Consider the following 22204-nt stretch of genomic DNA (forward strand, 5'->3'; position numbering starts at 1 on the left):
TAAGTGTACCACTCTGAAAGAAGACAATTATGATAAACTATTTAAGGATATTAAGAGTGATTTGGAAAAATGGGCTAATTTGCAATTATCTTTGCTGGGAAGAATAATACTAGCTAAAATGAATATATTACCAAAGCTTTTGTTTCTATTCCAAATGATTCCCATAAAAATTGATAGAAATTTTTTTGATGATTTAAATTTTCAAATCTCAAGATTTATATGGAGAAAGAAGAAACTAAGGATTAAACTAAAAATACTTCAGGAGGCTAGAGAGAATGGAGGCTTTGGTGTCCCTGACTGGATGCTGTATTATCAAGCTTCTGTTTTAATGTGGCTAAAAGAATGAATAACTTTAAGAAATAAGAGAATCTTGTATCTTGAAGGGCATGATTTGCAAATGGGTTGGCATGCTTATATGTGGTATGAAAAGGCTAAGGTACATGGCTCTTTTTTAAGTCACTATATTAGGAAATCATTAATGTTGGTGTGGGAAAATTTAAAGACAAAATTGTATAATAAATTACCAAGATGGCTTTCACCTATGGAAGCTCTTGTATATCCAAATGCATTGAACTTTGAAGTGATCGTAAGATATGACAACATTTTGGATAATGATGGAGGATTGAAACTGAATCAAGGAATACAAGAACAAGAATCTAATATTTCTTGGTGGCATAAGGTGCAGAAACAATCGAGATATGCTAAAGACTATAGAATGTGGGGCTTTTATAAAGATTTAACAGCATTTGATCAGGTGATGCTTAAATCAGATGAGAAAATGATTAAAAGACTATATAATTTCTTACTAGGAGAATGGAAGATGAACAGGTTAAGGAAACCATGATAACATGAGCACAAAACTTTGGATATAATATTGAATTAGAAAAATGGCAAAAGCTGTGGGAGAGAAATGTTAAGGTAACATTAGCAACTTCATATAAAGAAAACCTGTATAAAATGTTTTATAGATGGTATCTATCGCCAAATAGATTAGCTAAGATGTTTCCAAATATGTCAAACGGATGTTGGAAATGTAAATATAAATTGGGTACTTTCTATCATATGTGGTGGACTTGTGATAATGCAAAAAAGCATTGGATTAAAATACATAAATGGCTTGAGGAAATGTTACAAACATCCTTAGCATTTAAACCTGAAGTTTTCTTATTAGGCATTATACCTGTTGATATTAGTAAACAAGAAATGTACTTGATTTTACATGTAATTACTGCAGCGGGGATTGCATTTGCTCAACACTGGAAAAGTGAAGAACCACTAACCGATGAACTGATCCTAAAAAAGATCTTGGATTGTGCAGAAGTGGACAGATTGGCTTTGTCATTGAAGGAGAAAGAAGATACTGATTTCTATCAAACTTGGGACCCTTTTTATTCTTGGCTAGAGAAATGGGACTTCGTATAGATTTAAATATGTTTTTAAGTTATCATAAATAGAAAAAAATGTGGGGGCTGACCCAGCAGGTCCGATGTTTCTGATGATTGAAGTTGTTTTTAGTTTTTCTTTGTTTTAGGGTTATTTTGAATAAAACTTATTATATATATATAAAAATGAATTGGGCCCAGCCCAAAAAAGTGAGCAATCAAAGAAAGACACTTCCACAGTAAACAGTATTGAAGCTACCGTAGCTTTTGAATAAGGCTTGGAATGTATGGAAAACATAAATGTTTGTGCTTGTTGCATTATTGAATACAGGGCACAATCCTATGTGTGTACAGGGAGAAAGAACTCCCCGTACTCGACAACAGTCGCTTTTCAGCATGGATGGCTATGTGCCCTTGATATAAAATCCATCTATTTACCTATATATATTTCATGCATCTGTCTACTTAGCTATTCATTTTTCTAACTACATATGCATGTGTGTGTATATTTTTACAAGACCTTAAAATTGATAGATTTTCTTACACTCAGAGAGTCTGCTGGAATCTTGATTCCAATTTTCATTCAGAAAAATAGTGTGATGCAGGTATCAACTCAGCTTGGGATACCTTCACTGCAGAGGTAAGCCATACATAAAGGTAGACTTCTTCAAGTTAAGAAAACAAGGACAAAGCACACACATGCACACACACACATGCACAAAAGTTGGACACTTTGGCATCACTGACTCTAATCCTCACTATTTAGGAAATTGGATGATGTGAGCCGCCCCGAGGCTTCGGCGAATGGGGCGGCATAAAAATGTTTTAATAAATAAATAAATAAATAGCTCAAACAAAAAAGCAAGGACCCAAGAAAGTAAAAATGTCCTGGAGAGTCACTGATAAGAAACACAAAAGAGCTGCTAGTTTGCATGGCAACGGCCGAATGGAGGTTGGTCGGCACTGCCTCCCAGTTCCATCAAGGCACACCCTGCACAGAAGAAACTCATGTTTGCTTTACTGAGTTCTTGCCCACTCCGAGAAGTACTGAGATGCTTCTAAAGGAGCTCCCTCAGTCTTCTGCTGGTCCTGCAATGCTCCTGCAGACTGGCTCCTCACAAAAGGGGTGAAGGTGAGGCAGCTACACTGCAGGCTACCCGGGACAGCCCAAGGGCAAGCTAGTGGAAGACGAATAGAGCAGTTTGGAAGGACAACTCATCCACTCAGCTCACTCCATGAGGCTAAGGCAGACGAAGCACTCACCTGTTTGTAGATGAGCTCAAAGTGTCCTGTGTTGCAGCTGCGATCATACTTGCGGTCAATGACCACACGCAAGGTATCCTCCTGTACACTGGCACACAGCCGGGTGGTGACTGCAGTGGAGGCTGCCATGGTGGGGCTGGCATTGATCTCGATCAGCCACGGTTGATAGTTTTCTCCAAAGAGGAAGTCTGCACCATACAGCTCAAAGCTGTTCTTACGGAACTCTACCAAGTCCTGCGAGGTCTGCATGGCGTGAATGATTGCAGCTTTCATGCCAGGCACAATCACCTTTAACCAGGCATCTGGTGCCCCCATCTGCCGCAGGTGGCCCTGGAACTGCTCCGAGGACCACATGTTGTCAGGAGGAAGCTCAGCGTGACGATTCAGAGAGTTCTCGTAGTGCTTCTGGATGGAGTTATTGCACAGGTGGATGGAGCTGGGTTGGGGAGGAGGAAGGTGGGCTCAATGAGCGGGAACTCGTCCGGTGCAGTGCATGGTATCTTTGGATTTGAAAGTGAGAGGTGAAGCTGCCATTCCAGCCACAGGCCATCTTGCCCAGTGCTGTCAACGCTGACGAGAAACAGGTCTCCAAAGCTGCAGAGGGCAGCCTGTCCCAGACCCATGCAAAGTTGCCAAAGACGGAACTATCCCAGGAGCATTTGCATGTAATGAGCTGCTCCCCATTCAAAAGTCCTCCCCATCTATGGCAATCAGGGCCCAGCCAAGACATTTCTCTGCCTGAAGTGAATGACAAGAGGGTGCCCTCCTATTCCACAGGCAGGTGGTGACAATGGTAGATTGATCTGCCTTCATTGCTGAGAAGATGACGCCTGGAGGCAGCAGGCTGACTCAGGAAACAAGGGGAAGACTGCTTCTCCCTGGCACATAGCCTTGCCGCTCATGCCTTCAGCTGCCTCCCAAGGTACGCAGTGCTAGGGCTGACCCTGATGGCAGCTGGAAGCCTGTATTTCATGCATGCACTCCACTGCTTTGAATTCCTGTGCAGGGTTCCTTCCCCAAGCGCCTGATTTCTCTTTTCCACTTGTACAGCACCCTCACAGCCCTCTGAACAAGCGCTAAGCCCCTTTAAGTGGCAGAGCATCAACTTCATGCTGATGTTCAAACACATATATACATTGTACATAATTCCCATTCCTCAGTCCTGGGTCCCAAATCCCTTCTCATGCCCTAACTACATGTGAATCTATTCCCCAACCCCACCATTTTCTTTTAAACTTTTCTCTTTTTCTTCTACACCCCCAGACACCCTTCTCCTGGGGCTCTACAGGGCCTCCTGGGTAAATATTCTGCTCCTCAGCCAACCCAAGGCTATCCTCTGGTGGCAAAGATGCTGTCCATTTTATGCTGTCAAATTGCTCTACAAGGCTGTCAAACAGAAAATATTATCTCCAGTCAAGGAATTTCAAGTGAACTGCGCTGCAAATGGAATTATATAACTAACACTCATTTTAGTAGCTGTTTTCCAAGGCCTCAGCCAGGGCTTTCCCAGAAAATAATTTCCCAATTCTCAAAGTTGGAGTTCAGAAAATATTTGGGGGCAATCCTGTAGATATTAGCATAAGACCATGAATGGATTGACCATAAGCTCTCAATGAAGTCTTGACAAGACAATCTACCACTGTTACCACTCACGATATTCCCTTTTTTTTTTTATATTGCAATTTATATCCTGCCTTTTTCCTACAAAGGGCTCAAGGCAGCTTACATCATTCTCCTCCTCCATCTACATGGACTACAAAGCTGGATCTGACCAAGAAGAAAACGGGCAAGGCAAAACTCACGTGTCCAAGTTGCGCAGGGAAAAGGGCTGTGTGGAGAAGCGGATGTAGCTATGCTGGTAGAACCAGATGGTCAGAGGGTTCCAGTCGGTCACCAGGAACCACTGGCGCAGGTCAAACTTGGTGCCAAAGATGAGCAGCGGAGTCTCAATGTATTTCTGCACCACCCATTTTCCATCCTTGACAATCATGGGGTCGCAGTCCACAAGCTTCACAATTTCCTCCAAGTGGTCCATACACATGATTCCTGTTAGAAAGTACTGGCAATGGGTATTGCTGACACACGCCAGCTGTAGCCACATGATCCCGTGATCAAGGCAGAGCAGAGTCAAAAGCTCACCAGCCCTTTCTGCAGACACTCTGTCTGGCTCCCTCCACCATTCAGAGGCAGCAAAAAACCAGATCCACACTTTCAGGGCAATGCACTTGTAGGATGGCTTCCTCTTCATACGCAGACCCTTTTCTCTTACCTCTGCCCCTGGACTTGGCTCCTGGCTTGACGATCCAGATGTTCCGGTCACCTTCCATGTCTAGCTGTGGGACGACCTTCATCAGCCGGTGAAGGACATCCTCACATCGTCTGACAAAGTTCTCCTTTTGCAGCACAAGCGCCCCTTCACTGCAATCACAAACACTTGGAGCAATGACCCCCGCAATCGTCCCTGGCCACCCTGCTCCAGGGGTCTCCAACATTATGTTTCACGCAACCAGCTAGTCTCCTTGCAGGTTTTCAAAATCAAAATCGCCATCTTGATTTTTGTTTTAGTTCTCAAGATTTTATTGAAAAGGAAACACCTGACCAGGTAGGTGACTTTGGGTCAGTCACAGACGTTCAGCCCAACTTATCTCATCGGGTTGTTGTGGTGGGGATATGACTGAGAGCAGGGGGAGGAGAATGGTGTAAGCCACTCTGAGTTTGCATAAGAAAAAAGTGGCACATAAAAGCAGTTAATAAATAAATATTAGGATTTAAAAGAGGTTTGTTTGTGTTAGAGTTCAAATCCCGACTTCTGTCTTATAGTTATTTATTTTATTTGTTTACATGTATTTATAGGCCGCCTCTGATCGTTGAGGCCTTCCTAGGCGGCTTACAATGCAAAACTTACATTTAATGTAAAAATGTAAAAAAGTACATGATTAAAAACCAATTAAACCATAAAACCAATTAAAACATAATGAATTAAACATCTATAAAAACATTAAAAAGGGCCACAGAATACAGGCTGCATGTTAAAAAATTTCCTAAAAATATATTTTTAGGTTCTTAAACAAGTTGCTTGAGAAAGTGGGTGTCCCACTGGTTTGTCTTTTTTAGAACTGAGTGCATTGTGACCAACCATGTTCACTACGGCAGTCATTTTATGAATGAATGAGCCTCCAGCCATCATGGTAGCCATTTTGTGAGAGTGCCCACAGACCTTCAATATTCCAAAAGTGTCTGTTGATTCAAAAAGGTGGGAGATTCCTACCTTACTCTATTTGAATAGGAAATTATTCATGACACAGTGTACATCATGCTCAATCACAGCTTTTCTTTTAGTGTGTTGGGGAAATACTATCTAGAAATCAGCAGGGCCCATAGATCCTGGAATGTTGGTTTTAATGAATTCTGAGCATGATCATTCTTTGACGAATAGGTATACAGCCCTAAGAAATTACAAAGAGAAATCTTAAGATCTGAGGATTTCCAACCATAAAGCCTTTGACTGGCTTCAGACAACATGATAACCCATACTCAAGGGCTGAATGTTGGTTGTTCTTAAAACAGGGGTTATCTGCTGTCTGAACCCATGATTTGTTGGCTATGAACAGCAATCAGTTCACAACCCAACAACAAACTGTGGGTTCTCTTCATGGGTAGTGGTGGTGTTACTTATATTTCTGTATTGCCCAATAGCTGAAGTTCTTTGTTTATGGTTAACAAACCATGGCTTATTATTATGGCTGGATTCAGACAACATTTCAACAACAAACCGTTGTATTTCCCCATAAGCTTTTACAAATACCCATTTTATATCCACCAGTTCATTAGAATCAAAACAATATTTCAAATTCATTTGGGGGCAAGTGAGAGGCAAGCAGCAGGAAAGTATATAAATGGGCAAAATGGCCAATATTTTTAAAGTATTTCTCATATTATAAATGATATGCAGAATTTGGCATCTTTCCCACCTTCCAACTCTTGAAAGCTTTCCTTTTCAAAGACAGTTTCCAATGCTCACTACTATGTGAGGAAATGAACCCCTGAAAGTGTGCAGAGCCTGTCTGTCCAATGTGTAGGAATAAAATGAGCTTTCCAGGGGCCAGAATACTCAGCCAGGAAGCCAAATTTCTTCGCTCAGTAGAAACACCACATTTTGTGGCGCAGAACTCCAGGTCTCCGGTACTTACTGCACTACTTGGTAGTAGCCATGCAGAAATTCTTCCCACTGTGCCTTTGTCATTAGCAGGGGAGACCCAGATTCTCTGTCAATGTCTTGATGCCTCAGGCTGTTCAAGTGCTCCTCACAGACATGGATGGCCGTCTCAATCAGCTGCGATGAGAGAAGGGCCCCTTTCTTCCGACCGATGCACTGCTTGGCTTCTGTAAACGAGAGGCTGCTGAGCCAGTGATGCTGAACATGTGAGGCAGGGCTGCCTGCTTGTGGGGGTAGTCAGAGAAGTTGTGCCTGGTGGAATCAAAGCCACTAAAGATACACCAGTGCCACAAACATTTCTCCAAACAACGCTTCACTTGGCTAAATGTCACTGTGTTCGATTTCTCACCTGAACATCTCCAGCCAGTTGTTCTCCAAACATGTTGGACTACAGTGTCCATCATCTCCCAGCCAGCATGACTATGTTGGCTGAAGAGTGATGGGGGTGGTAGTCCAAGATATCTGGAGGGCACCACAGTGGACAAGGTTGCCAAATTAGCATCATTTGAGCAAGATAGTTCTGGAACGGTACTCATACTTGTCCGATGTAACGAAAGCAAAACTTCACGTATTCCTTAAGACAAATCTTGCTGCATGTGTCCTTATGGACTAGAACCCACTTTGAGAGAGGCTCAAGTGAACAACTTCACAGCATGTTCACATCAAGGATGCAAAACAATTGTTGCTTCATTCCATTCTGTAAAGCGTACATAAGGCGGAATGTTCATTCGCATACTCTGTTTTCTCTTCCCCATGAAGAAGAGTAGGCTAGACAGAGGGAGTTCACAGAAGCCAGTTCACAGAAGCCAGAGTTGTTGCAGGACATTTTTGTCATGTGACACTGTCCTGCCCTTTCCAGAGGCGGCTCTAGGCAATGATGTCTTTCCCTTATAACCTTCATAAGTTTCCCCATCATTCTTCCACCATTTTTCTTGCTGCAAAATTTTTCCATTAAGGATTGAAAGACAGAATAACTGCATGATGCCTTCTCATGGGTAGTACCATACACTTTCCAGATATGTTGGGCTGTGACTTCCATATCCCACTGAGGATTAAGGGAACTGGTCCAACACTTCTGGAGGGTGACAGGTTGGGCAAGACTGGTCTAGAAGTCCTTCATGTTAACGGCTCATCAGCCACATTCCAAAGGATACTACGACAAGAGACTTCCAATTTTAAGGTGATGCTAAGGAGTATTTGTCCACAAGGAAGGGTCACTTCGATGCCTCAGAATGAAGACAAAGCTTCAAGGAAGGACCTTGTTATGACTTAGGATCATCCTGTTGTCTCAGTTAACATCCTGTGTTTCCCTTGCTAATCTAGCCATGAAGGAGGCACATTCCAAGAAAGCTTCCACTTACCTGAGGACACCTGGTCATTGGGGGACTCATTCTGATCGGCATCTGGTGCTGCCATAAAATAAGGCTCATTCCAGTATTGTTTCACCATGACCTTAAGAAGGCTTCTGGCTGCAGTGAGCTGGAAGTCTTCTACCGCAAAAAGGAGAGAGAATGCATCATCCCTGGCTTTATGTCTTGGGTGAATTTATTTCAGCTTCTATTCTAAACACAACCCAAGACATAATTCATGCACAGACAAAGAATATTCCATTTTATGCTGCATAAGAGTAGCAATTCTGGGTGCTTCTGAATGAGGTGTTTATCATGCCATCATCCTGCCTCATTCCCAGAATTTTCCAGGGAATGTTTTTTCCACTTTCCAGCCTGCATTTTCTGTGTTTTTTTCTTAAAGAAAAACAGTTTGGGGTTGAGGTGGGAGATAAAAGAGCTGCAGAATGCCTTCTAACTGTTAAATAAGGACTCCTATATCTGAAAGCAACTTCTTCACAGGAGTTAATCTTACTCAACGTGCAATAATAGGCATGCTATGTTGAAAGATGTAAGCTACCTTTAATATAATAATTTTAATTGGGAATATCTTTCAGTTTTTATTGTACAGTATTTTATAATGATTGTTTCCTGCTTATCCTGAGGCAGGATGGAAAGAGTCTGGCAGATGGAGAAGGAATTACTAAGAATGCATTATTATGCAAGAAATAGATGCATAAATTACTATATAAAGTGTTTTTCAGCCAATTCTAATTTTATTTTATTTATTTGTTTTTCAATTTATATCCTGCCTTTTTCCTACAAAGGGCTCAAGGCAGCTTACATCATCTCTTCTCCTCCATCTTATCCCCACAACAACAACCCTGTGAGGTAGGTTGGGCTGAGAGTCTGTGACTGTCCCATTATGATCCAGTTGGCTCCATGGCTGAGTGGGGACTGGAACACAGATTGCCTGAGTCCCAATCCCATGCTCTTAACCACTACACCACACTGGCTTATTAGGATGAAATTGCATCCAATTTTCTGAAGAACTTCAAAGCACTTGGTTGAAGATATGTTATTTAGGCACTGAACGAAGTGAATGAGAACATCAAATACTTCTTTATGTTGACTTAATTAAGCTCTTGAAAAAACAAGCTACTTCCACTCCAAAGTGGAGAACAGATCCAATCATCCCACAAGGAAAGGACCAAGAGTCCCAGTCACCCATCCAGAAAGGGGATGATTGACTGAACAACCAACCCTTGGAAAAAGAACAGAGACTTCCACTGTTTTCCAAAAGAAAGGTGAAAATATTTAGGGAAGCAAATGTGTTCAGGACCTTATCTGCTTCGCTACTCTGGACAATCCCAAGTCCTGCCCTGGCTTTGCCATGGTTAGCTGGGAGACACCTTTACAAAGCTCCTGTTGTACTCAGGCTTAAGCAGCCTATAGAGGTTTTGGAGTACAGCTTCCATAATCTCCAGCCAGAAGGGCCAACAGTCAAGGATGATGAGTGCTGTAGTCAAAAGCATCTGGGACACATGAAGGTGCCCATCCCTGCACGTACACTGTTCACAAAAAGTATGCCTCAGACATGGGAATCCTTTATTTTGGGCTATGGCATCTCGCTCCTTGAAGGAAGGGAAACCCAGAGTTTCATCACACTCTACAGTAAGGGTGGGCAGAATGTCAATTTCCACGTTTCAGACTTCAACTGCCAGCATACCTGATCATTGGCCATGGTGTCAGGTTCTTCTGGGAGTTGAAGTCCAGAATATCTGTGGACTGACCTTCTGCCCTCCCTTGTTCTAGAGCAAGATGAGACGCTACCCTTCCCTTCCTTCAGGGTGAGAGATGCTGTGTCCCAAAATAAAGATTGTCACATTCTAGGCACGTATTTATATTTGTGGTATGTGTTAGAGTGCAGGCCCTTCAGATGCCCTGAATTACAACTTCCATCAACTCCCAACACTGAATGTCTGGGTTCACCCACACCCACACACACACCCCTGCAGACCACACTGGGAAGAAAATAAACTTGCCAGTTTGCTGCTGATATTTAGCAGCAAACCATTCTGTACAAACAAGCAAGATTTGCCTACTTCAGTTCTCTGTAATCACTCTAAAGTGATGACCTAGTAACCCATTTTTTTCATTTGTAAAATTTCTTTTTTAAAAATTGGGTCACAGTATAAGCCAGCAGGGGCCACACCAGAGGGGGCACATGGTCTATAGGCCACACGTCACCTGCCCCGCTCTAGAGGCAAGGAGTTTCCATCCCACCCTCCAACATGCATCAGCAGTGGAAAGCACTGGGAGCACTGGGAAGAGTTCTCACCAATAAAGGCATGTTTTTCATCTTCCGCTCCAAGACGGTAACACCGTGGGAAAAACGTATCAGCATCGGCTTGGTCAAACCACGGGAGGTTTCGTAGGTTCAGACATAGCCCCACCTGGGAGAGAGGAAATACCTTAGCAACAGCCACTTTTCTGGACTCCCCGCCACACACTGCTTTGTCTAGATCTTGAAGGCTGCTGGATCCAGATTTCTTCCCCCACATCCTTAATGGCATACGCACTCCACTCATGTGTTCCAGGTATTTGTTATGGAACGGCCCTGGACCCACCTTGGTGGTGAAGGTGCCTGCTCTGGCAAAGTGATTCATCATCTGGTCCTTGCGCAGGAAGCGGCAGTCGATGACGTCACGCCGGTTGGTCCAGATGAAGTAAGGGATCTGGTTGCGAACCAACCTTGACTGCCGGCAAAAGAGGAATGGCAAATACTAAAGCTGAACACCTAACGCAAGAGCATAGTGAAGATGGGGGACTGGCAGCTGTGAAATTGGTGATGCTGAAGAATTTCGGAGGAGGATCTATGAGGACCACGTAGGGAGAGGCTGTGTTGCAGTGGTCAGGGCAGGCGTCCCCCCACGTCACCTGTGGAGACCTCCAACATGACTCATGAAGCGCTTCACTCTCTGTCTCCTTCAGAAAACACTTAACTAAAAACCTTGAAAGACTCCAAGGTGCCAGGTCCTGTTTCTGCACCTGCTCAAGTTCAACCGTTGATGGCCAGGCAGAGAATGAAAGAGTTTCTTCCTCACTGTGCCCAATCTTCTGCCCACCAAGAATGTTCTCCTTAATGTGCTCTCTCTCCTCTCACAGTCCGTGGCCCCCCAAGTCTCTCCTTCCCCTTTCCTTGCCATTTCCCTCCCTCCCTCATCCTTTGCCTGCTTCTTTCTTTCCCTCTCTTTCTAAAGTCCAGCATTACTTTCTCTACCCCGTGACTTTCTACTTTTCCCTCCCGCTGAGAATATAGCCCCATTATTACACATACACACCCCCCCTACTTGAAACTCACTTTTGAGTAGCCAGGCCCCCATGGTAGACATTGTGTGTCTAGACACATCCTTTGGGGAAGCCATTTTGTGAGGGTGCCCGCAGCAGTTCCTCAAATCCCCAAACGTGTCCTTGTCTCTAAAATGGTTGAAGACTCCTGGCTAGGGGGCCTGCCTAGCACTGAGGAGTCCCAGGGTTCAAATACCTGCTTAGCCATACTGCCCACCAGTTGCTATCTTTTAGCCAAACTACCTGCACAAAGATTTTGTGAAGATAAAATAGGGTGGGGATGGGAAACCATTGAGGAAGGATGGGATAAAATTCTAACAAAAATGAATGCAGCATTTGAGGGGTGGATGAACTAACCATGAGACTATAGGTACCATCAGAGTCATCATCCTGCTCCTCTTCCTCTTCCTCTTCTTCATCTGTGAGAGGAAGGAGTGGAAAACATGAAGTGGGAGAGCTACAATAGTGGGTGTCCTGCACACCCAGCTGGGCATGCGGCTGTGCTCCCACCCACTAACACACTTGCCTGAATGCTGCTGCCATGAAAGTTTTAATTAAAAACCTCCTGCTTTTGCAGGACAACAATTTACACCATTGCACTCAGAAGGCTGTCCAGTTTCACCTGGAATGTCACAGTGCTTCAGTTTTGTCACACGGGAAGCCACCACAAGCCAGGCCAGGCCACCTGTGCGGCGAGCTCAGTCTTCTCTACTCTGACAGACAGCAATGTTCCAGGTTTTCAGGCAGGAATCTTTCCCAGCCCACTTGCAGGCATTTGTGATTGCGCCCGAGACCTTCTCTACACAAAGCAAGTGCTCCACCACTGGCCCAGGACGTTCCTCAAAGGAATACTCAAAATCAAAAGACAGTTCAAGTAATAACTGTGTAGAACTTAAGAGGCATCATGTTTTCTCTGAGGAAGATTACAGTGGGGTCGTAGTACACAATTGTTGACCAAATTAGGTTTGTGTCCTGGTGTGCAAAATGCCCAAAATATACAACAGGGGAAGGTTTTCTCTTAAAAAAAATATTCTTGAGACTCACTGGCTGCTAACTAATTGTTCCAGATGGTGCACCTGAGAAGCCTTCAGCTGGCCCTTTTATACACTGATCATTACAAGATTACATGTAACACAGTTAACACCTTCTAATAGGTCACAGAAATAAAAATTTACAATGGCATGATTTTTCCACTTGTGTACCAAAGCAGAAAGAAGATGCTCCAAAGGATGGGGTGTTATTACATGGAAGAGGAGGAAGATGGGGTGCGTTGGTGTGAATTGCCCTTCATCTGAGTAGCTGTTATCTGTCAAGTGTCAACTAGTTTCAGCTACATTTCAAAGATGCACGAATGCTGCTTTTTGGAAAAGAGGGTTCTTCTCTGGCCCAGCTACATGTTAATGTTTGCATGATTCTACCTATGAAAGTTATATCTATTAACTTGTACATCACAACAATTTTTAATGAACGTTTTATCAAAGTTCTCAGGTTTGCTGCAGACTAATGGAAGTAGGGCAGGGAAGGTTTGAACTTTCTCTGCCACCCTTCCACATCCTTTGTTACTCATTGTATCCATTACATTGATGTTTTTCTGATGAAAAAAGCAGGTGAAATATAAGGGCTTTTGCGCTTTTAGCCAAACAGTCTATTCTTATTTTAGTAGCAACACCATTTAACTGCTGCAGCCTCCATCAGCGTAATTCCTTTGCTGTTCAGCTATTGGTGTTTTCTTTGTTTCGTTGCCAACATGAAGAAAAACACAGTTGCTACGGTGTCACAACTTTAGGCAGTACACTGAACTTTTAAAGTAACTAAGTGCTGCCCTGGTGGCACCTGGAGGGAGCCTGGCCTGCCATGGGCTGGAGGGACTGGCAGCAGCAGAAAGGGACAGCGGCAGGCACTGCCGCTGGCTTGCGTGAAGCCAGGTCTTGGGCAAGAGACACCATCTTCATTTCCCAGGATGCTTATAGGCCCAGAGGCATTCTGAGGATACAAAGATGGCAGCTGCTGCAGTTGCCTAGCCTAGACTGTCAGAGTGAGAGGGCAGACAATGTTTTAAAGAGGTAAAATAAATACAGTAAAAACAAAAAATGGAAGGTTATATCCAGTTAAGCCCTTCCACTGGTGGAACGGCTTCAGTCAGTGGAAGGGAGAATCAAGCAATCCCCTGCACCCCCCACTGGCAGCCTCAAAATCTGTTCTGGGGGCTGAAGCAGGGAAGGAGGGGAAAGCCCCACGGCATAGCAGGCAGGACTTCACCAAGGGGCGGGCTCTTCAGGGCCCTGAGCCCCCGCATTTGCCCCCCCCCCACTGATCACTAACCCCAGGCTTAGCATGAGGTGGTGTTGAACGGTGCATTTTAGACACAGACCTAACAGGGCATATCCCACTATAATAATAATTTTGAGAAACATGAGTTTGCAAGAGTAAGCAACAGGAATTGTGACTCCACCTGACCCACAGCTGCTCTTTTACTGCCCCAGCGTATGCCACTGCTGATAGTCAGGGACCCAAGGACTGCACTGACTCCTTTGCAAGAACACCAGATTAGGTTTTTATGTCACCAGGTTCATTATAGCCAAGTTCATGGCTTACATCCTAGAGTACGACTCCATTCTATGAACGCCTAGCCAGAAGGAGTTGGGTATGCAAGACCCCCGACAAGACGGAAAGCTTGCAGAGAGGTACAAGGAAAGAGACCACCAGACGCCCGTGTTCCTGCAGGCCTCACCATCATCAGGCACATCACTGTCATCTCCGTCCTCCTCATGCTCCCCATCAGGGATGCGCTCCCGCCTGGAGGCAGCTTTCGGCAACTTGGGAAACGTTCTCTCCACCCAACCCCTGCCAAGCAGGCGCCTCCGGATCACGGGGTAAGGGCCATGCACCATGAAGATCTTCCTTTGCTAGGAGTCAAGGGGAGAAAGGATGGGGGATTAGCCACTTCCTGCTGTGGGAGAGAGGCTAGGCAGGACCTCTCTCCCCCAGAGCAATACTCTGGAGAAAGGGGCAAAGGAAGCAGAGAGTCAAACAGGGAAGTACATTGAACTCCACATCTGTCACCTTGATGGCCCTCTCCACATACTGCCGTGCTTGTTTCAGGCGCTCCGGGTTTAAGGAAAAACTGAAGCTATGTTGTGCACGCCCATCTGTCAGAGAGACTGTGCATCCTGGGGAAAGAGAAAATTGTGTGGGTGTGTACATGGGGGGCAGGTGGCAATGGCTAGGTATCCCAAACTTGTGACCTGCAGCATTCATCTCAAGCAGAATCCATCTGCCCTCCCACTTTTTACTAATAGTCAGGAAGTCGAGTGAGGCAGGGATGAAGGTCAGCCTGCATAGGCAGCAATTACACATTTTCAGCCACAATCCTATGCATGTTTACACAAAAAAAGGTCCTACAACTCCCAGTTTGGCCCAGCCAGCCATATTGGCTGAAGGATTTGGACATCACAGGACTTCTTTCTGTGTAAGCATGGAGAACACTGCAACCTAGTGGAAGTAAAATCCAGGACCAAGGTGTAGGAGTGTGATGGAACAAAATGATCAAGGGGCACAATCAATTCCCTTGCATGGATATATTACAATGTTTGAGCCTTTTGTTTTGTTTCAAGAAAAGGCAAATAAGTAGAGGGCATGACAGAGTTCATAAAATTATGGTCTACAGAAAGCAGTGTTTTTTGCCCTCTCTCATAATGCTACACATGGTGGGGGAATAAGAACAGACTAAAGGCAATACCTTCTCATGCAGCACATCACATGTATTGTAAGCTGTCTAGGAAGGCCTCGGTAGTTATAGGCAGCCCACAAATACATGTGTAACTAAATAAATAAATCACTGAATTAAGGAATTCACTATCACAAGATGTGGCGAAGGCCAACAATTTTCAGTACAATCTGATGGCCACTGGACAGCACCTAGATGCACATGTAGTTTTTCAGATTCCCAGCTATGAGGCTGGAAAATTGCTCCAACCCTTTAACTGTGGCTTCCCCTCCTCTGCCTCGAACACAGAAATTGCTGCATCAGTTACTACTCCAAGACTGTCCTTGGGGAAGGGCTTTTGGGGGTGTTCCAAGAGGCAAGGTGGGAAGGAGACTGACACTGCCAAGGTTTGATCCATGCTGGCAGTGCCTCGGCCTCCTTCACTCTTACTCCAAAATGCCACATCTAGGTAGCTGATTTTGGTCATCTAAATGTTTTGCAGAGGAGAGGAGACTGGAGGTGACATTTGCCCTCCACAGGATGCCCATAATCCTCTGAGTTCAGAGAAAGATGAGCATCCCTAGAGGACTGTGCCCTTGGATGACTTTAAAAGGGGATTAGACAAATTCATGAGGAGAAAGCTACCAGCAGGTACTAGCAAATAATTTATTTTGTTATCACACTTATAGACCACTCAATAACCAGATCTTTGGAAATTGTACAGGTAAACGATAAGCATGAAATACAAAGAGAGAATGATAAAAAGAGCACAAAATTGGGACTACAAACTACCTCCAGGATCAGGGCAACATGCTCTGAATTTCTGTTGCTGGAATAATTTAGGGGGAGGGACACTCATATCCCGATTTTGGGGTTCCCAGGGAGCTCTGGTTGGCCATGAAGAAACACACGAGGCAGGGCCAGGCGGCTTTCCATCTTACCCGGCAGGGCTCCTTCCGTGTTCATAACCAGAATGCACTTGGTGGCTGGGCAGAGGGGAGATTCAGAGGCTTTCCTCTAGTGGACAAGGAGAGCACTAACCGCTGGTGTCCTGGGTCTCTCCTAACACAAGCGTGCATTATTCAGTGGGACTAGCAGTCTGCTTGACATCCAGCCTGGGAGTCACTCACCTTCTGGTCTGAACCTGCTGGAACTGGGAGCCGTAGCTGGCTGGGGGCGAGTGCGCTGTAGACCTCTGTGTTCAACACTGGGGCGATCATCTCCATCAGACTTTGCTCTGCCAACTGACGTTTGTTTTGTTTTTAAAGGGCAGGATCAAATAGCTCTAATCCATATTAGAGCTCATCTGGTATATGGTGACATTCAAAAAAGCAAAGCCTGACCATGCTATGTCCTTCTAAGCTTGTTTAGATGTACTTGTCTGAACCTGGCTCTCTGGTTTAAAGAGAAATTCCTAGACATTTAGGAATCTAGACCAGAAAATCCAGAGAGGGGGCTCAGGACACCATGATGGTGCCACATGGGCTTCCCATTCCAGGCACGCAGTCTTATGGGTGCCTGGCCAACTGCTGGTGGGGAAAAAGGAGCAAAAGGGCTCACCAAGCCCTGAAGGGATCCCATCCCTCCTGTGCACAAAGATAGACCATATCTATAATAACAAAATAGATATGTGCCAATTGGCAACCTCTTTTAGGTAATCTCAGTTACCCAAAATGGATTGTCTCTCCCTGCCTAACAGTTAAGCCACGTAATTGGCTTCACCTCTACTTCCTCTACTCCAATCACAACAGGAATCAAATAGAAGCATTGCTAGCTATGCTGCATGTCTTAAACCAGGAAAATGTGGAACAGGATCACCTGGCAGTGACCCCACCCCAACCCCCTGCAAAGGTTGGCGCAGCAACCACACTGATCCGTTTCAGTGCACAGCGCCTGCACTTCTGACCTGACAATAGTACAGATACATGTGACAACATAAGGATTGTCCAAGTATGGCATACACCAGCTTCAGATGGGATGGTGAAATCAATGCTCTTCAGATGTTTTGGATGTAGAAATTCTGATACTGCTTTCTTATAATTTTCACAGTTGATTGGTGGACCTTGGGCCATTTCTTGCCACAGTCACCATAATTGTGTGCCCTCTTAAGTCTCTTTGCATTAGATTGTAGGGTCTGGATGTCTGACCCCTTAAAACTTCACTGGAAAGGGCCTGGGCTCCTAAACTGAAGATGTCAACCCTTACAGATGAGATGAAAAGCTCATTTCATACAAGATGTAAAGCTAATAGGAATTTTCCAAACAGAAAATACAATTTTATCTGTGTAACTGTTTGCATAAACTTGGATGTCCAAAACTATTATGATTTATTATTTTATGATGGAAGTTATAATTCCATGATAATTTCCAAAGCCCAAATGGAGATTTAATAAACCCACAATGCAGGACTCTCCTGTAAAAACAATCTCAATGAGTCAGAGCAAAAGTTCCTTATACAGTGGTACCTCGGCTCATGAATGCCTTGCTTCACAACCAAATTGGGTCTCAAACAAACATTTCATGAAATTTTGGGTCGCAAACTCCGCATTGGGTGGCAGCCAAGATCGCAGCCATCTCACCTCTCCCCCCAACGAGTGAGGAGATGGCCGCAATCACAGTTGCATCTGTGCAGGGAAGACGTACGTGATCATGGGCGCCCCCAGCACCATCGCGGCCATCTCCCCACTCGGGGTGGGGGAGAGATGGCTGCAATCGTGCTGGTTGCGGGGCGGGGGAGAAGGCCGCGATTGCACCTGTCTTTCCTGCAGGAGCGCACCTGCGATCACACCCATCTCTCTGTGTCATCGCAGGCAGGGATGACAGGCGCGATCGTGGCTGTGCTGGGGGGGGTGGTGAGATGACTGCGCTTGTGCTCAGGGTGGGGAGGGGGAGATGGCCCTGATCTTTGTTGTTCTTTGTCACTTTGCTTCACATTTTTCTGATTAAAAAAAATGGTTACAGAATAGATTATTTACACTGAACCTTATGGGGAAATTAAACTTGGCTCACAACCAATTTGGGTCACGACCAGAGTCCTGGAATGGATTAAGTTTGTGAGCCAAGGTACCACTGTATTATGTTTAACTAGCGGGCAGTAAGAAGACAAGTAATTCTCAACTATAGGATCTAAAAGCCCTGTCCATATACCTATGCACAGTCTTTTCAGCTCCACTTTCCAGAGGTAGCTCCAGCCCCCACTCCCAGGTTTGGGCAGGTTTCTGGAGCAGCATTCCATAAAGCAGGATCAGTTTTTTTTTTTTTTGCTTGGTCTTGGACTTGGATGGATTGTGGATTCCTTGCTGATGAATCCATTCCACCTTTCCTCAAGCTTGCTTCTTCCAGATGTTTTAGCCTACAATTTCTATCAGCACCAGCCCACATGGTCAATAGCCAGAAATAGAAGAGTTATTGTCCAAAACATCTAGAAGGCATCAGGTTGCAGAAGACTATCTTACTCAGTTCACTTTTACTTCCCATTGCAGACAGGAGTCACAACCACATCCTTATTTAAGGGAAGGATTTGGTCTCATTGCAAGATGAAAGAGGCTCTCCAGCCAGCAGTCTATATGGTCTTTGCCCTGAAGACACCACTCTGTCCTGAGACACATTCCCATCTTAGAGAAGCTGCTACCTTACCTCCTCTTCCAGGCCTTCTGCCCCCTCCGGTGTCACGGTCCCTTCCAGCTTTATGCTTTGGGCCTACCTGTGACAGACCAATAAAAATACTGAGCTGCCCAGTTTCCTTCAACACTAAGGAGCCCGGCCTCATAGGTTCCTTTGTATCACCCTATTCTGGGAGCAGCTACAAGTGACACAATAAAGGACAACGATCAATGACCCTAAAAAGCCCTGTGATCTGTTTCGTCTAGGTTTCGCTCTTCTTTTAAGGCCGAATCCATTTTGGTGGCGGAAATGCATCCTGCCAGGCCATTCACCTAAATGCCCTTTGCTAAGTCTTCCTGGTCCACTCTTGCCTTTGCCTACTGTTTGCTACCAATACAAGTAAGATGGACAAAGAAAACAAGCCCATCATTTTATGTGTGACTGCAACTTCTAAAAAGCTAAGCTGGCAAGGCTAACCACTGATCCTATGTGGTTTACACTGCTGCTTTACAAACATGGAATCTAAGATATAGTATTTGGTATCCTGACAAAATTAGCTTTTGTTTTTAAAAAGTCCACACTGTCCAGGTCTGGAGAGAAGCTTGTGAATGTATGGGTGGTATGTGGGATTAAAAAAAAGAAGTCAGAAAAGAAATAGGCAGAACTTACAAATGGTTAGAAAGAGAAGGCTTTGTTACTTTGGCAATATTTGTATGCCCCCCTATGCATCCATCTAGCCTCAGACTGCAGATTCTTCCCTCTTTCTATTTCCCAAGTGATGCCCAGGAATTCTAAATCCTTTAAAATCAGAATTGCTGAAACATTTGAAAAAAGCTAGGGTTGTCTGCATGAAGTGTGCATCTTGGCTCTTCAGGCTGGGAAAAGCAAACTCCTTTAGCAGAGACACCAATGAGCAGCTTTGGAGCAATTCACCTGCATAGTCTCGATGCCAGCTCCACTGGCTGTACAGCAACTCACAGCGAACTGGTATGTCAGTCATGGCGCACTGCACAGCCACCTGGGAGGGAGGGACAAGAGGACAGCTCACTGTTGTAGCTCACCAACCAATTCCCCCACCCCACAACAGAGCAGAATTGGGGGAAGACACCTGCAGCCTACAAAAGCTGACAGCTCCCATTCACTAAATATCAGGAAATGGGTAATTGCCACACAAAGGAACATTAAAAAGCAGAATGAGAGACATCTATGCTCAATAAAACATGCATTATTGCTGGAAAGAACATGAAGGCACCATCTGGCTATCAGAACCAACAGCTACCGACAGAGCTGCCTTTTACAGAAGCTCTGCAGCCGGCTCACATAGGAACATTATTTGAGCTGGTCCAAAGGCACCCCTGCATCATTGGATCATTTCACAAACTGAAATGGCTTCATTTTGAGAATGAGCATTTCTTTCACCCAGAGGACTGCAGCTACTCTGCCCCCTGCATCCCTGCCATCATTCTCCAATCTGGTGGCCTCCGGATGTGTTAGAATATAACTCCCAGCACCCCCAAGTAAGCATACTGGGAGTTGTATTCCAACATATCTACAAGTGGCCAAGCTGAGGAAGGATGGCAGCAGAGGGCGCTTTGAAGAATGTTTGACCCGAGGGCCAGCCCCTTTCTTTTCAGAAATTAATCACGGTTGAACTATACCACGGTACAAACATACCTGCCCCAAACACACTCCTCCCTCCCCACTCCCCCTTGCCTAGGTATTCGGTATACAGTGCACCCCGCAAAACCAAATCAAACAATTCCCATAACCTGGGCAGCTTTTCTGCCACCCCCCAACAATCTATCCATGCCCCAGGCAAGCACAAAGTTCCCATGTAAATGCGGCCCAACCGCTTTCCCTTCCCAGCAAGGATTTGAGCGAGGAATCAACTCCGACACATGGGGAGTCTTAACGGAGAGAGCGCCTCTGAGCGCACGCAGAGGACGTTTCTCTCACCAGGGAGCAATCGCGGGTCAGTAAGAGGGGACGGGCTTTTTGGGCAGGCTTCAGCCGCGGCCGGCGACTCCCCTTGCCATGGAGCTGGAGCGGTCGCTGCTGCGCCGTCCCGGCCCCAAGACACCCCCGCCCGACCGGAGGGGCGCTCCCCTTAGGCCCGCCGCTCTGCGCACCTTCGGCCGCACTCGGAAGCGCGCCGCCTCCCTGCCTGCGCGGGCCCGTCCCTCCTCACAACCTCCTACACGCCTGTTTGGCGTCTCTATGGAAACCAGGGTGAGCGGGAGCGCAGCCGCCGAAGGGACGTGCTTCGCCTATCCCCCTGCCCTCCAGCCCCAGTTTACAAAGGCGACGTCTGTTCTGAAGCGTTTGCAGGACATTCGGGGAAGGGGTTTCGCTATTGCCACAGCCATGGTCATTGTAGAAACCCCCAAAGTTTTCCTCCGCCCTGCGGGGTAAACTTGTGCCCTTTTTATGCACTGTGAACTCATAGCTTTTGCTTGAACTTGGGGTCATAAATGCATGCAGACAGATGTATGTTGGTTGGCCAGTAGAGTTGTGGGGAGCACGACCTTCCTCCCCAAGCATAGACCTCTTCTCACTTTCTCTTGCTCATGCAGTTTCTTCGTTGCCCTCTTGCATCAGGACCAGCCTTCATGAAGGCATAGCAGTCATCCAAGATCTCAGGTGATGTGAGAGGTAATGGAGTAGGACTTGGGCACTTGGCACTGAATGTGAACGGGTGATGAAGAAGCTACATTTGCAGTTAATCAAGTTCTTGTCAAGGATAATCATCTAGAGAAAGGGGGGAGTGAGCCTTTTTGGAACATGGCATAATGGCAAATGTCTTATCAGTGCAAATCGATCACTGTAGGTACAAGTACAGTTAAAGGGCCACACAGGTACTACCCATCCAGAATGAAGCCTATCTGAATGGGACAAGAGGCTCCCGCAACTCCCTGCCCTGTGAAGTGTGTGTGGATCCCTTTTTTGGGTGGGGGCAGATGGAGATTTTACTCCACAGGCTTTTGTAGTATGAGACAGATATGCCAACTACTTCTTTAGCTTTTTAAATTGTGATTTCTAAAGGTTGTGACTCCAAGTGATATTTTTACATCAAAAATGTGGCATGCATTTTTAAAGAATAAAAGGGATGCAGCAACCCTCATTTACCTTAGATGTAGCTCATCATACTGTTTCCCTACTGTCTCCAATAGATCATTTCCTTCTTGTGCTCACCCTCATGCCTGAAGTGTGGTCAGGATAGCCAGATTCAAGCATTAACTTTGCCCCAAACCTACTTTGCACTGTAAGCCCAGGTGGGATCCAGCAAGAGGGCTTCTTCTTCAGAACCAAACTTACCCTCTAACATTGAGGCCTACCTTGAAAGCAAGGGTGAATGG

The 22204-nt window shown here is 45.4% G+C and overlaps 1 protein-coding gene across 1 annotated transcript in view; it reads right to left on the bottom strand.

Moving 5' to 3' along the window:
- The window catches only part of TTLL3 (tubulin tyrosine ligase like 3), a 30324-nt gene extending 10476 nt beyond the window's left edge, over positions 1-19848 (bottom strand). The window contains exons 1-13 of the mRNA XM_044451712.1: positions 19782-19848; positions 18882-18948; positions 16377-16490; positions 14604-14710; positions 14272-14446; positions 11898-11959; positions 10820-10948; positions 10531-10645; positions 8223-8351; positions 6836-7028; positions 4915-5063; positions 4448-4691; positions 2646-3081 (exon numbers count right to left, since the gene is read on the bottom strand). Coding sequence (XP_044307647.1) covers positions 2646-3081; positions 4448-4691; positions 4915-5063; positions 6836-7028; positions 8223-8351; positions 10531-10645; positions 10820-10948; positions 11898-11959; positions 14272-14446; positions 14604-14710; positions 16377-16490; positions 18882-18948; positions 19782-19787 — 1926 coding nt within the window. The 5' untranslated portion in view covers positions 19788-19848. The remainder of the gene's footprint in view (positions 1-2645; positions 3082-4447; positions 4692-4914; positions 5064-6835; positions 7029-8222; positions 8352-10530; positions 10646-10819; positions 10949-11897; positions 11960-14271; positions 14447-14603; positions 14711-16376; positions 16491-18881; positions 18949-19781) is intronic.
- Between the last annotated feature and the right edge of the window lie 2356 nt (positions 19849-22204).

This window comes from Varanus komodoensis, unplaced genomic scaffold (genome assembly GCF_004798865.1).
Source record: "Varanus komodoensis strain SLA01 unplaced genomic scaffold, ASM479886v1 scaffold6_4, whole genome shotgun sequence".
Classification (NCBI taxonomy): domain Eukaryota; kingdom Metazoa; phylum Chordata; class Lepidosauria; order Squamata; family Varanidae; genus Varanus; species Varanus komodoensis.